Below are 15,295 nucleotides of genomic sequence, written 5' to 3' on the forward strand. Positions count from 1 at the left end.
GGGAGTGTTATAACAGCAGAGTAGAACCGTGTGACAGAGAGAGTGAGTGAGGCGGCGGGAGACCAAAGCGGAACATACCGATATCAATGTTGTCTTTTCCTAGTGCCACCAGAGAGAGGAACAGGATGTCCCGATATAAACTCCTGGAGCAGGGAGGGGAGGGGAGTAGAGAGGGGAGGAGGGGGGGGGGGGGGGGGGAGGGGGGGAGGCAGAAGCAGGTTAGCAGCATGTCACATGACGAAAGGCTGTATCCGTTGTGGTCAGAGCTGGCCTAATTGGATCCGTTCAAATGGAGTTAGATCAGGTAACGAGGTAATAAACGGCCTGACCCACGAGAATACTTTCACTCTCTGTGCTCTTCGATTCTAAGACAGGGTGAGACACAGTTTCCCTTCGGTCATATTTGCCGCCCACATATCAACATGTCAGCCTAGCAGTGTTGGACCCAATCTTGGTATCCGACCATTAGGAAGAAAATCATACAAAAGTGCAGTTCTTTTTAAGTCACCTTTTCAACGATGATTAAAATGCTTTCCTGTGTCAAGGAAACCTCTTCTGTCTAGAGCATGGTGAGCCACATAACGACATCTGACCACGATGTCACCCTCCGTCCTGTGTCAAAGAACCTCTTCTGTCTAGAGCATGGTGAGCCACATAACGACATCTGACCACGATGTCACCCTCCGTCCCAGTCGGGGTGGGACACCCTCACTCCTGTGAGTTTATCATCTTTTTATCGTCAACTCCCCGACCTCGCCGTTGACTCCCACCTCGTCCCCGGTGCGTCTCTGACCTTTGCCTCGTGACCCCCAGCGTCTGGGCCAGCAGCTGCAGCAGCTTGGCCATGGGCCGGGTGAGGTCGTTCCTCTGGATGCTCCTCACCACCAGCTGCAGCAGCTCCTCGTTGAAGGGGCGCTCCTCTGCCCGCAGCGCGCGGGACAGCGGGTAGCCCACGTCTGCACGCAACACAACACACAGGTGGGGGGGTTAGCGGGGAGAGACCTGAGTGTAGCTTCAGCATGGACACGGTGCATGAATAGGAGCTGTGCAAGGGAGGAGGAGGAGGAGGAGGGTCAACAACAAGATGTGTGCGTGGAGCACGACATGATCCCAAAAAAAAGGCACAAGCAGACATTTAAAATCAAACAAACTGTATTTGTCGACCTCAAATACTGTTATGGAAAACAGAGGTCGAGATCCAACGTGCTTTAGGGCAGGTGGGCGTCAGACAACAACCACATAGTCCGTCCCCCCGTCCCCTGTTTAGGGAGACAGGAAACCACAGCTCGGCCGCTTGGAGCATTACAGCACATCAAACGACACACTGCCAAGCATTAAGAAACACAGCAGTCCTCCAAGCACAAACAGCATGGGGGAGGAGGGGGAGGAGAGGGGAGCAAGAGAGTGTGTGTGTGTGTGTGTGTGTGTGTCTGTGTGTCTGTGTGTCTGTGTGTGTGTGTGTGTGTGTGTGGGGGGTAGGAGGGCTGGGTTGGGCAGGGGGGGGGGGGGGGGGGGGGGGTATGTGTTTTGGAGAACACATTCCAAACACTACAGAACAGAGGTACGACAAGCCGACCACAGGTCGTATGACAACAGAGTCCGCAGCCAGGAAAGACGAAAGCAAGGAAGAACACTCACTGTCTAAAAATAGAGTACAATTAAGCCCTGGAAGACAGAGAGCAGACGCAGCCTGTTAGCAGGGGTTTAGGTTCATGACGTTGTTAAGAGGGCTGCACTTCCCCCCCCCCCCCCCCCCCCCCACACACACACCCACCCCAACAGCGTCCTCCAAGAAGCCTTCAGGTGCAGACTGTAGAGTGTCGCAGCCCACCCTCCACACAACACTCCACACACGCACGCACAAGTACACACACACACACACACACACACACTCTCTATGTCTCTCCCTCTGTCGCTCGGACTCGTCGCTCTCTCTCTCTCTGTCTCTCTCGCCATGTATCTCTCTTTCTCACCCTATAAAACATCGCTCGTACGCGACCAGAGCAATTTTTGGTGGAGGAGGAAAGACCGTGAATCCGATCACTGATTCAGGGCGTTGGCTCTGTGGGTCTGAAAGCAGCGACCGCTGGATACGATGAGCAGCGCGGATGTGTGTGTTTTAACAAAAGGTTGAAATCTGTAGAAACACTCCACTATTCTGGAACGCAGTCACCCCTGCCACCTCTGATTGGCTAGAAAACATTCAACAGGCATTTAGGTCCAAACCAAAACCCTTTCAACATTAAATATGCAGAGCAGGCTAAAACCAATCACCTAGAGAATATATTCTGCTTTTAGTTTTTATTTGACAGATAAATTCGAGGTCTTCAGCCTTATCTGGATTTATCTTTGAGCATCAAACAAGACACCGTTACACTGTGTGTGTGTTAGTGTGTATTAGTATGTATTAGTGTCTGTGTGTGTTAGTGTGCGTGTGTGGGTCTTACTGTGTGTGTGTTTGTCTTACTGTGTGTGTATCTTACTGTGTGTGTGTATCTTACTGTGTGTGTGTGTGTGTGTGTGTGTGTGTGTGTGTGTGTGTGTGTGTGTGTGTGTGTATGTGTCTGTGTCTGTGTGTCTGTGTGATTGTGTGTGTGTGTATCTTACTATGTGTGTGTGTGTGTGTGTGTGTGTGTATTTGTGTGTGTGTGTGTGTGTGTGTGTGTGTGTGTGTGTGTGTGTGTGTGTGTGTGTGTGTGTGTGTGTGTGTGTGTGTGTGTGTGTGTGTGTGTGTATTTGTGTGTGTGTGTGTGTGTGTGTGTGTGTGTGTGTGTGTGTATTTGTGTGTGTGTGTGTGTGTGTGTGTGTGTATTTGTGTGTGTGTGTGTGTGTGTGTGTATTTGTGTGTGTGTGTGTGTATTTGTGTGTGTGTGTGACAGTGTGTTTAACAGTGTGTGTGTGTGTGTCTTACTGTGTGTGTTCCAGAGGATGTAGAAGGGTTGGACGGGGTCCTGGTGGAGCTTCAGGTTGTCCCACAGGATCTGGATCAGAACATGCTTACTGTCCTCAGACATCCAATGACGAGGGATCTGGAGAGAGGGAGACATAGGGAGAGAGAGAGACAGAGACAGAGACAGAGACAGAGACAGAGTGACGAGAGAGAGACAGAGTGACGAGAGAGAGACAGAGAGACAGAGAGACGAGAGACCAGAGTCAGAGTCAGAGTCAGAGAGAGAGAGAGAGAGTATGTGTGTGTGTGTGTGTGTGTGTGTGTGTGTGTGTGTGTGTGTGTGTGTGTGTGTGTGTGTGTGTGTGTGTGTGTGTGTGTGTATCCCTTATGTTTGTCTGTGCGGGTATACGAACGCGTGCAAGAAAGAAAGGGGCGAGCACAACCCAGTGTCTTCCATACCCACGTGTGTGTGTGTGTGTGTGTGTGTGTGTGTGTGTGTGTGTGTGTGTGTGTGTGTGTGTGTGTGTGTGTGTGTGTGTGTGTGTGTGTGTGTGTGTGTGTGTGTGTGTACCAGGACAGCCCATCCACATGAACCCCCCCCCCTGCGTAAGGGCCTCCCTCCTCACCTGCGCGTCCCTGTTGCAGTGCTCCGACGTCAGGCACAGGCCCGGCAGGTTGCTGGGCAGGTCCAGCCGTCTGAAGTACCACAGCAGGTTCCAGTAGATGATGGGGTGCTGGTCCACCAGCTCGGCCGCCGCCACCACCCCCTCGCCCTCGTTCTCCAGCAGGCTCTCCAGCTCCTTCCACAGCACCAGCGGGCTGAGGTAGGGCACCGTCACCGGCTCGGGGTGGTGCAGCCGCCACTCCGTGCTCAGGGGGTCCTGGGAGGACGACGCGTGGGGGGGGGGGGGATTAGAACGCTGGTGACCGGAAGGTCGCTGGTTCGATCCCCCGGAGTGCGGAGGTGTCCCTGAGCGAGACGCCTCACCCTGACTGCTCCGGATGAGCTGGCTGTCGCCTTGCCTGGTTGTCACCGCCGTCGGTGTGTGAGTGTGTGCGTGAATGGGTGAATGTTAGGCGATGTGGTAAAGCGCTTTGAGTGGCCACTGGTTAGAAAAGCGCAGTATAAATGCAGTCAATTTACCATTTACTATTGGATAGTGGACCACGACGGCGGCTCGGAATGTCCTTTTGAGAACTACATTTTTTAATTGTAACTTTGCGAACTACAGATCCCAGGAACCTCCTCTAAAAGCCCTGAACGGTTGAGTGAACGATGCCCATTACTCATTTTGACCGACCGTGTTTTTTTTAGGATTTGAAAGTTCAGGGTCGGCTTAGCTCAGGAGGTAGAGCAGTTGCCTTGAAACTGAAAGGTTGCTAGTTCGATCCCCAACTTCTCATAGCTGAGTGTTTATGTGTCCCTGAGCAAGACACTTAACACGAGCTGGCTGTCGCCTTGCATGGTTGACTCTGCTGTCGGTGTGTCAATGTGTGTATTAACCGATGTAAGTCGCTTTGGATAAAAGCGTCTGCTAAATGCCCTAATTGTAATTGTAGGTAAAACTGTTTTTGAAGAAACTGATGGAAACTACGCTGGACACATTCCCAAAAGCTTGACAGCATCACCGAGGTTGAAGTTGTGTTTCTTAATGTAAGGCACTGTACATTTTTCTTCTGTAAAGATAACCAATGGGGCTGTTTGGCGTCATTGAAAGCGCAGTGTTCTCCCTGCTTCTTAAACCGTCCCCACCGTGGCCTTGTTGAGGCGGCTGGGCAGGCTCCCCGAGGTGGGCATGCCGTGGTTCAGCCGGGCGGGGGCCTCCTCCATGGGGCCGAAGGCGCTGACACTGCGGGCCATGGCAGCCCCCGGGGTCAGGGGGTCGGGCCGGGCCTCCGAGGGGATGTCCACGCTCTGGGCCTGGGGGGCCCGGGTGCTGCGAGAGCGGGGAAGGGCAGGGTCAGAGGTCATCGCTTTATTATAGCCTTTGATTCATTAAATGGATACACAATATATAGGAAGGGGGGGAGAGAGAGAGAGAGAGAGAGAGAGAGAGAGAGAGAGAGAGAGAGAGAGAGAGAGAGAGAGAGAGAGAGAGAGAGAGAGAGAGAGAGAGAGAGAGAGAGAGAGAGAGAGGGAGGCAGATAGGTGGGTGGAAGGCCTTCGTCATATCACATTTTTAGATAGATTTTTATATATTTAGCATTTTTATTAAACTCTTTTCCTCTACTTTTGACTTTTAAACTGCTGTAGCGAGTGTATTTCCCTTGTTCGGTATTACTAAAATGTAGGTTATCTTATGTTATCTTATATACCTTAAAACCAAGGATGGACCAATAGCATGTGCACGTGAACAGCATCCTGGAGCTGTTCAATAGCGACACAAAAAGATCCGATACCACAAACCTGCCGGAACAAAGGGGCTTATGATAATGGACTCGTACGTCATCGGGTTGTAATGAGCCTAATGCACTGGTCCACACTCCCTCAATAAGATAAATGGCTTGGCAGCCAATACAGGAGGGAGTCTGGGTTGTGCAGCGCATGGATTGATCTGCTCTCCCTGCAGGAGGTCATCCGTCAACATGCATGGCTAACGATGAAAGCCTCTTAGGAAGGCCTCGTCATCCCCAGGGCCGAGGCCCACTCTCACCGCCAAGACGTGGCCCGAACTCGTGATGGAGACACACACACACACACACACACACACACACACACACACACACACACACACACACACACACACACACACACACACACACACACACACACACACACACACACACACACACACACACACACACACATCCACACCCACCCGCAAGCACAGACTAACACACAAGCAGACACGCACACACATGCAGATGTACAAGCAGCCGCAAACACGCACATTCGCACCCACCCACTCACGTACGCACAAATTTACACAAGCTTATGCAGATGTACACACGCCCAAACACACATCCACACACACACCCGCCCAGTTGCCGACACACCCACAAGCACAGACTTACACCAGCAGACACACACACACACACACACGCACACACACGCGACCACCCAAACACACATTTGCACCCAACCCGATCATATGCGCACACGCCCACACACACATCCCCACCAATCTGCCCACCGACACACACACACACACACACACACACACACACACACACACACACACACACACACACACACACACACACACACACACACACACACACACACACACACACACACACACACACACACCCACCTCCAGGACCAGGTGCTGTGGGATGGTGTCATGGTGCTGTTTTACAATGTAGATGGGTGGGGGGGGGGGGGGGGGGTGACACTTCAAAGGCATTCTCTGATGAGACCCACCAGGCTCCGCACTGATATTAGCTCTGAATAATCATACAGGGGCACCGCAGACACGTAGTCGCTCCCATCAGGACCAGGGCTGCAGTCTGCACCCTGTAGTTCACTGCCCCGATCCACCCAGCTTCACCGGCCACTGTACTCCCCTGCTCAGCGTGTAGGCAGCGTGGTGGACTATCCATTCAAGGGGAGTATTTATCAACTTTAATACTGACCCCTGAGGCTGTTGCAAAGAAAGTTTGTCTTTTAATTAAAAGTGGTGCGAAATTCTGCATTCAAAAAAGATACTGGTGGTTAATTATTAATCCAACATTGGAAATTATTGTGAGCTTGAAAGAACCCATATATCCCGGGCAGCGATGTCTGTATATAAGCCATGTTGAAGTCATTCTACACTTTCAAATTCATGACCATGATCCTAGACTTGCATATTCAATAAAAAGTGTGTTGTACCTTGAATTTAATATATAGACAGTAAACAAAAACTAGAAATTAAAACCTCCAGTAGGGGGGGCTGTTGTCTAATAGAAAGCGCTTGGGCTCAGAACTTCTAATCACTAAACATCCAATCAGAGCAAAGCGTGGTACCTTGCGTTCCCTGCGCTGCGCTCCTGCACGGGGAACTTTGGGTAGGGGTGACAGGGGGTGGAGAGACTGGAGGTCCCGGTGTCCATACCCGTGGACACAGAGTAGGAGGAGCTGGCCCCATCGTCCCAGGAGGGGCTGCTCTTTAGGAAGGGCCTGGAAGGGCGGGGGGGAGAGAGAGAGAGCGAGAGAGAGGAGAGAGAGAGTCAGTGAGAGTGAATGGGAGAGAGAGAGAGAGAGAGAGAGAGAGTGTGCGAGAGAGAGAGAGAGTGTGCGAGAGAGAGTGTGCGAGAGACAGAGACAGAGACAGAGACAGAGACAGAGTGAGAGAGGGCGAGAGGGCGAGAGGGCGAGAGGGCGAGAAAGAGAGAGAGAGAGAGAGAGAGAGAGAGAGAGAGAGAGCGAGAGCGAGAGCGAGAGAGAGAGAGAGAGAGAGAGCGAGAGCGTGTGTTAGATATTCAGAGACATCTGACAGGAGGTCGAGTTTGGCTGAGCTGTGAGAATCCTCTCACAGCCAGGGTGCCCACACCTTTCTCCGTAGCATAGACGACAGCAATTAAAACAGACTAAATACCACACTCCACTTCTGCCCAGTCCTTCATGCCAGATGCCATGTACTGAACGCTGCCCCTCTAAGAGGGCAGTAAAAAAAGGTAATGAATGATGAGGACATCTCAACGCACCGGCCGGGCCCACGCAGGTCCCGGATCTCCACGTTGAGGAAGGGCAGGAAGGGGTTTCCGCAGAAGGGGCAGGTGGTGTTGAGGTTGGAGTCGTCGGCCGTCCAGCCAGCCATGATCTCCTCGTCGTACACCAGGCAGTCGCACGTCTTGCAGCGCGAACAGCTGGAGATCAGCAGCTGGAGGGCAAGAGATTGGGGAGGACGGGGGTCTGTCAGCTGAATCGGGGGGGCTTCACTCTGCTTCGTACTGCGCTGCGTTCAGAAAAGGGTTTCTAATGTTGGAAAAGTCGATCTTATGTTGGAAAGGAAAATATTAGCTAATATTGGAAAGCTAATATTGGGAAGGTATTTCCATCTTCCCAACGTTCCAATATTTCCAATATTAGCGATATTACTAGACCCCTTATTGTAATGTGTTTGCAAGTCACCTACGCTAACATTGGAAAGGTATTTCCAATATTGGAATCGGAAAGGTATTTCCAACCTCTGTGGCTCAAAGGGCTTCATACTGAGTCCCCACGGCCGTTGTACACCGCCTCACCTCCAGGGCGTAGTTGCTGAAGATGCTGCTGTTGCTGGTGTAGCGCGAGGAGTCCACGTCCGACTTGTCCCCGAGCGGGAAGCCGGAGGGAGAGAGCGCAGCGCCTGTAGCAACAAGTACAGAGCAGAGGGGTGTTGGAATGCGCCCGCAGGAGAGTCACCAAACTACACTTCACAGTGTTATTGGAATCCACCCGAAGGAGAGTCACCACAACGCCACACTGCACCACGCTAAACTATTCTACACTGCACTATACTTTACTATACTACACACTTCTCTAAAGCTATTTGGGGTTGTTGCTGGAGTCATCAACCTTTTCATTGAACTATTCCGTTATACAAAATGTAATCTAATATACTATTTCTGAATATACTAGCCATACTGGTTATATTCATGCAGTTAAATGTTGTGTATTAGATTGTCTAGCTTGGCTCAGGGGGCAGAGCGGGTTGACTTGGAACCACAAGTTTTTTTGAGTGTCGAGGTGTCCCTGAGCAAGGCACCTAACCTCGACTGCTCTCGACGAGCTGGCTGTCGCCCTGCGTGGTCGACTTTGGTGTATGATTGTGTGTATGTACCGTTTAAGTTGCTTTGGATAAGAGCGCCTACAAGTACATGTAGATGTCTCTGGGTATTTATAGTTTCAACATGTATTCCTTGCACCAACATACCAAGCACATTTACAGAAAGGGTAAACCTTCTTCTTGCACTCGACAATGAATTAAATGACTTCATTGTTGTGATCCAAATAGGCCTGCACGATTCGGGGAAAAATATGAATCACGATTTTTTAACTTAGCACACATGAACCATAACCCCTCCCCCAAAAATGGCAGCACCAAACATAGTTTTTTGGCACCTCTACCACGTTGCGTTTCATATGACCCTTTATAACTGATTAAAGTGCATTATCAAAAACTGAATTTTGTACATATAGCAGCAGGTTGTCTTTAATTGCTGGCCTTTTATAACTACTGAACCAACTCCACACACCTGTAAATTAAGGCTTTAAAAAATATATAGATAAAAAGATTTTCAGAAATAAAAAAAATAAAAGAAATTGAAAAATTAAATCCACAGAGGTGTGAATCGAGATCGCGATTTTATAACGATTTATCGTGCAGGCCTAAATCCAACTATCAGAACCTGAATCCAGAACCCAGAGTCTGTATGTAGCTGTGATAATCCAGGGGATCCCTGTTGAACGTGTTTCCCCTGGGGACCACCTCCCCGTGTCTGATGAGCGCTGCGTACCGTGTGGGGGGCTTCCCAGCCGGGCGCAGAGCGGGCTCCGGCGGGGGCTCCGGTAGGGGCCCGGCGGAAGGCCCCTGTGGGGGGAGAGCAGGGGGCCGTCGCCCTCGCAGCCCCCCGCCTCGTCCAGCGAGGAGTCCAGGTCGCCCACGCCCAGCGAGGACACGCTCAGACGGTCGCTGTGCCCGTCCTGGGGGCAGGAGGGGAGGGGGGAAGGGGACAGACGGTAAAGGGATGATTATGGTCCCACGTTCACGCAACGCAAGGGGGTTACGGACCCCTTACGTCCTTGAGGACCCTCCTTCGCGAGGGCCTCACGTGCGCCTCCCAAAAACTGTAACCTTCCGTCGAGGCGACCCAGCAGCAAGGGCTGTGATTGGTCCGCTTGCTCAAACCCGACGCAGAACCGTAAAGGTTCAGAACTGCGTTGAAGCGTCTTCGTGGTCATTGCGTAGCGTGAACGTGGAACCATAATCAGCCTCCTCCTTCTCTCCTTGAAACACCTGACGGTAACACTTAAATCACATTACAAAGAGAGCTGTGGACGGCCTTGAGGGGACTCAACGCTTCTTATTCAATGACCTCCTCCTTGTGGATGCTGCTTGCCCCTTGGGGTTCTGATGCAAAGCCCCAGAACAACTGGACAGCGTTCCTAATAATAATAATAATGATAATGGATTGAATTTATATAGCGCTTTTCTAGACACTCAAAGACGGTTTTACAGGGAAGGGGGAACCTCACTCACCACCACCAGTGTGTAGCACCCACTTGGGTGATGCACGGCAGCCAATCTGCGCCAGAACGCTCACCACACACCAGCTTGAGGTGGAGAGCGAGGGAATTAATGAGTCAGCTAATTATACAGGATTACTGATGCATGCTGGGAGGCATGTGGCTCAGGAGATAGAGCGGGTCGGCTGGTAACCAGAAGGTTGCTAGTTTGAGTGGCCGCTTGTTAGAAACGCACTATATTATCATTGGCTACAGTAATATCAGCCCCACAAGGAGCGAGGTCTCAAAGTAAATCCAACGCTGGGTGTTGATTCTGCCACACCAACCAATCAACGCCTGAGCTTGTGAGGACCAGACTTAGCTTTGACACCTGAGAACTGGGGCGCTACCGCCCAGAAACTCGTTCTACAACCGACCTGACGGCCACAAGGCCACCAGGGGGCAGCGGTGGTCCACCGCAATAACGTGCAATTATATTTAATACCATAATCCCCCGCCCAGTCCACTGCATCCAGCCACAGAATGCTGGGAGTCAGCAGCGTGAGGTAGGTGGGTGTAGCTATCGTACCTTGGTAGGGGTGGTGTAGGTGTAGGTATCGTACCTTGGTGGGGGTGGTGTAGGTGGGTGGGTGGAGGTACCGTACCTTGGTGGGGGTGGTGTAGGTGGCCAGGCGCGAGTACCAGCGGCTGGCCTTCTCGGCCACGCCCTTCCCGGCCGACACCACGCTGCTCTTGAAGCCGTCCAGCGTGGGCGTGAGCAGGGAGTCCAGGGCGAAGGACGAGGGCGAGGGCGAGGGCGAGGCCAGGCCGCGGCCGTAGGGCTCCGCGCCCCCCCGCTCCCGGGAGGGGCTGGGCGTGGGCGTGGCGCTGGAGCTACGGCACGGCGGCGGCGAGGAGCGGCGGCGTTGCCGCGGGACGGGCTCCGAGGGCGACGGCGGCGGGTGGCAGGTGCGCGAGCGCGGCAACCCCCCCCCCCCCGTCCGGAGCGGGGACGAGCCGTGGGGCAGGCTGGCCCGACGGGGCACGGCCAGGGAGGTGGAGGAGGAGGAGCGGGTGGAGGAGGAGGAGTGGGGGTGGAGGAGGAGCAGGGGGCTGGCGGGGTCCTGCAGGTCCAGGCTGGGCGCCCGGCTGCTCAGCGGACTGCCCATGTGGTCCATGTAGAGCTCGATCTCGCGGGCCAGATGCCGGCGGTCGCGGGGGGTGCCGCCCTCGTCCGGGTCCGGGTAGCGCTCCGGGGGCGGGGACAGGGACTGGGTATCGGCCCGCGCCTCGGACTGGGCCGCCAGCAGGGACAGCGGGTCGTAGCCCGCCTCGATGCCCGTGCGCTTCACCGTCCCCCTGGCGCCGCCTCTCTCGCGACAGACGTCGGACGCGCGCCGGGCGGCGTCCGCCCCCTCCGACGGCGGCGGCTCGTCCAGGTCCAGGTCCTCCAGGTCGAAGATGGCGTCCGCGGCGCACTTCTCGTCGTCGCTCGAGTCCCCGTCCTCCTCCGCCGCCTCGTCGCGCTTCGCCCTGTCGCCGCGGCGTCCGGCCCCGCCCCCGGCGTCCGGCCCGCCCAGCGCCAGAGACCGCGGCCGCGGGCCACTCCGGGCCAGGTTGGCGGCGGAGAGGATCTTGGCGTCGGCCCCGAGATGCCCGGCGATCTTCTCGGGGTCGGTCTCCCCGCCCTGGGTCATGGCCAGGCCCAGCACGGTGCTGCCGCCGCCGCAGCTGCTCCCCGCCGGGTCCCCGCTCAGCCGACCCGTCACCTCCTCCAGGGCGCTGTGGTGACGGCGCAGCCGGCCGCGAGGCTGAACCTCGCCGATCTCCCCCAGGGACGAGGTGAAGAGCAGGCCAGCCACGTGGTCTGTGGAGAGAGAGAGAGAGAGGGAGGGGGAGAGAGAGACAGAGACAGAGACAGAGACAGAGAGAGAGAGAGAGAGAGAGAGAGAGAGAGAGAGGGAGAGGGAGAGGGAGAGGGAGAGAGAGAGAGAGACGGGTGGGGGTGACGTGAGGAGGAGGGTCGACGCCATCAGTGTGGTCACACGTGAGAGAGAAGGGAAACATGTGTCGTGTGTCAAGTCGCTCCCACCCCTTACCGGCCGAGACGGAGCCCTTGGGCTTACGGGCCACGTCGTCATAGGAACAGTTGCCACGGACGATGCCGCGCGACTTGAAGGGGGCGTTGCCCTGGACGACCAGCTGGGGCAGGCTGTCCCCGCTGCCCTTGGTGCTCTCCGTCTCGGAGACTGCGGACACAAGCGCGACAGACGCAACCGTCACTCACCTGAGTCTCGGCGGACTGACCGACGGACACGTATACGTCAAACGAAAAATGGATTTGGTCGCGGTTGCTGGCGTAACAGAGGTCAACATGGAGGTGCTGCGTGTCGGCCTACTGACGGGAACTGCTGTCGCTCTCCTTCTTGTCCTCGTCCTTATCGGGGGCGGAGTCCGGGCCAGCGGGGGCGGAGTCCTGGCCCCCCGGGGCGCCCCGGCGCACCTCCTCTTTGGTCAGGGAGTTGTAGCCCAGGTCTGATTGGTCCCCTGGGAGACCAGAGCAGGGAGAGGCAGAAGAAGAGGGAAAGGAGAAGAGGGAGCAGGTGTTAACACAGTGAACCGTCACGGAGCCAAACGAAAACACCATCAGCTGAGGGGAGCAGCGCACCTCTTCTATGCCTCTCATATTGAGCAGCTACACCAATGCCTACCGACAGAACCGTCGCCCAACACAGTGACCCCACGTCACGTAAGGAAACATCTCCTTTCAACGCCCGACAGGAACACTTAAAATCACAGCACAAAGTCAGCCACGAATGGCCTTGATGGTGGTGCTCGAAGTTTGTTATGCAACAACCTCCTCCTCTTTCTGGATGCTGCTTGCCCGTGGGGCATCAGTCAGCCCTGGGGTTTTATCGCTACTCTACACAACAACGCACGCAGCTGGAGAACACTGGAATGCACTGCGGCTCTGTGTTCATGGCCTGCCGGTGAACCGTGTCTGTGGAGCAGAGGAGACCTACAGTGGAGTGAGACCCACACACCTCTCCTACCCTTCATCTCCTACACTCAGTGGGTCTGCGCTCCGGCAGGAATACACAGAGTCAGAGGAAAAAGTTACAGGAAAGAGGAAGTCCTCGAGCCAAGCAGGAGACCAACAGCCAGTCGAGGGAGCCTGGGCCTTTTCTTTTTTTTTTTATTATGCCTGTTGATCAGAAGTCTCTCTCTCCTTCCTTTCTTGTTCAACAAATGGTTGCCTTGTGCGCGCTCTCTCTCTCTCTCTCTCTCTCTCTCTCTCTCTCTCTCTCTCTCTCTCTCTCTCTCTCTCTCTCTCTCTCTCTCTCTCTCTCTCTCTCTCTCTCTCTCTCTCTCTCTCTCTCTCTCTCTCTCTCTCTCTCTCTCTCTCTCTCTCTCTCTCTCTCTCTCTCTACGCAGATGCACATCTTGAATTCACATAGACCTGCAGCACGCGTCTCTCTGCGTTCGCAGGCCCTGATTTGTTTTCAGTGTGTCAAATCTCCCTACACAGGCACTGCACTTAATTAAAGTCTGAAAAAAATAGATGTAAAAATGAAAGTGCCTCTGGGTAATTGCTTGGCATAATTGACATTGACGAGCAGTTAAGTTATGAGTGAGGGAATAGCTGGAGAGGGAACAAGACAGACAGAAAGAGAGGGAGAGAGAGAAAGAGAGAGAGAGGTGGTGTGCAAAGTAAAGACATGGCACAGTGCCGAAGAGATATGACAAAGATTACAGCAATTAAACACCAGGTGTCGCAAAGTAAAAGCTTCCCCAAATAACGTGGAATACAACTCAAAAGAACACTCATAAAGAGACCGCAGAGTAGGGGGGGAGAAGAAGAGTGCGTACCTTACAGGCACACGTACAGCAGAGAGACACCGAGAGAGAGAAGACACACAGAGAGACAGAGACACCAACAGAGAGATGAGACAGACAGATAGACAGACAGAGAGAAGACACACAGAGAGACAGAGACACCAACAGAGAGATGAGACAGAGAGATAGACAGACAGACAGAGAGACACCGACCGAGAGAAGACACACAGAGAGACAGAGACACCAACAGAGAGAGATGAGACAGAGAGATAGACAGACAGAGAGAGAGACACACAGAGAGACGAGAGAGAGAGAGGCAGAGACAGACAGACAGAGAGAGAGAGAGACACACAGAGAGATGAGACAGAGAGAGGCAGAGACAGACAGACAGAGAGAGAGAGAGAGACAGAGACGAGACAGAGAGACAGAGAGAGAGACACACAGAGAGACGAGACAGACAGAGAGAACGCGCGGGTCCAGAGGGTTATGGGGGGGGGGGGGGGGGTTACCTGAATGGAGGGTGAGTTCTCTGGGCTCCGGGCCCCCCCCGTAGTGTGGTTGGGCCCCCAGGCCCCCTGAGGGCCTGCTGCCCAACACGGGGCCGGCTGCATGCACGGGGAAGGGGGCCGCGAAGGCAAGGGAGGAGGGGGGACGACGACGACAGAGCAAAGCGGAAATCAAGGGGCAAACACCCAGGAAGAGGAGAAACGAGGGCGAGGAGACCCGGCGGGGGGGGGTGGGGGGAGTTACGGGGGGGAGAGCGATGGGAAAAAGAAAAAGAACGAAAAAAGTAAGAACGAAATTGTTGGGAAAAAAAGTAAAGATTGAGGCTCAAGTTGGCGGCCTTTGCAGAGGTTGTGCGGAGGTTGCGGCCGTGACGAGGCGAGGGGCGGGGGGGGGGGGGGGGGGGGGGTTCGGGTGTACCTGTGCTAGACCTATCGTCAGCGGGGTCTACTTTGACGGCGCCGGAGGCGTAGGGGCCGCGCTCGGCCGCGTTAGCGTCGGCAGAGCTATCCAGGCTGCCGTGGCTGACGGCGTCCAGGTCGCTGGCATCTGCCCGGAGACAACAGGGGGGGGGGGTTAGGAGGAGGGGAGCTGGAGGGGTCCTTCCAACCAGCCGTGGTGCTCCAATGGAAGGGGGACCAAGCACTTTGAAACAACCAATCAGGACGGGCGTCTCGGGTCTGACACACTGTTGCTGCGATATGTTTTGATGATTAAAAAATGATTCATAAATATATGGCCTGTTAAACCCTTTGAGACTGTTCCTGTTATTAATAGGGCTATAGAAATACAATTTAATTGAATCTGATTTCACGTGTACATGTCACGTGTAACCGATGTGAGCCAATCAGAAACAAGCGTTGTATAACCTGGTTTTCATTGGGATGTGCATGTTTTCTAGTTTTTTTAGTTTGGCTCCAAAGTCAATGTTT

At 54.1% G+C, this 15,295-nt stretch overlaps 1 protein-coding gene across 3 annotated transcripts in view; it reads right to left on the reverse strand.

The window, feature by feature from the left end:
- Window positions 1-15,295, reverse strand: part of LOC130404015 (C-myc promoter-binding protein-like) — a 64,232-nt gene that overhangs the window by 3,468 nt on the left and 45,469 nt on the right. For 2 of the 3 annotated variants that reach the window (XM_056608602.1, XM_056608603.1), the window contains exons 20-32: window positions 14,784-14,912; window positions 12,426-12,569; window positions 12,122-12,271; window positions 10,688-11,889; window positions 9,314-9,500; window positions 8,060-8,163; window positions 7,520-7,695; window positions 6,840-6,992; window positions 4,644-4,827; window positions 3,517-3,771; window positions 2,912-3,029; window positions 794-956; window positions 79-143 (exon numbers count right to left, since the gene is read on the reverse strand). In XM_056608602.1, the coding sequence (XP_056464577.1) occupies window positions 79-143; window positions 794-956; window positions 2,912-3,029; window positions 3,517-3,771; window positions 4,644-4,827; window positions 6,840-6,992; window positions 7,520-7,695; window positions 8,060-8,163; window positions 9,314-9,500; window positions 10,688-11,889; window positions 12,122-12,271; window positions 12,426-12,569; window positions 14,784-14,912 (3,030 nt within the window). The remainder of the gene's footprint in view (window positions 1-78; window positions 144-793; window positions 957-2,911; window positions 3,030-3,516; window positions 3,772-4,643; window positions 4,828-6,839; window positions 6,993-7,519; window positions 7,696-8,059; window positions 8,164-9,313; window positions 9,501-10,687; window positions 11,890-12,121; window positions 12,272-12,425; window positions 12,570-14,783; window positions 14,913-15,295) is intronic. The other variant, XM_056608604.1, reaches the window with a different exon arrangement.

The sequence above is a fragment of the Gadus chalcogrammus genome, chromosome 14 (genome assembly GCF_026213295.1).
Source record: "Gadus chalcogrammus isolate NIFS_2021 chromosome 14, NIFS_Gcha_1.0, whole genome shotgun sequence".
Classification (NCBI taxonomy): domain Eukaryota; kingdom Metazoa; phylum Chordata; class Actinopteri; order Gadiformes; family Gadidae; genus Gadus; species Gadus chalcogrammus.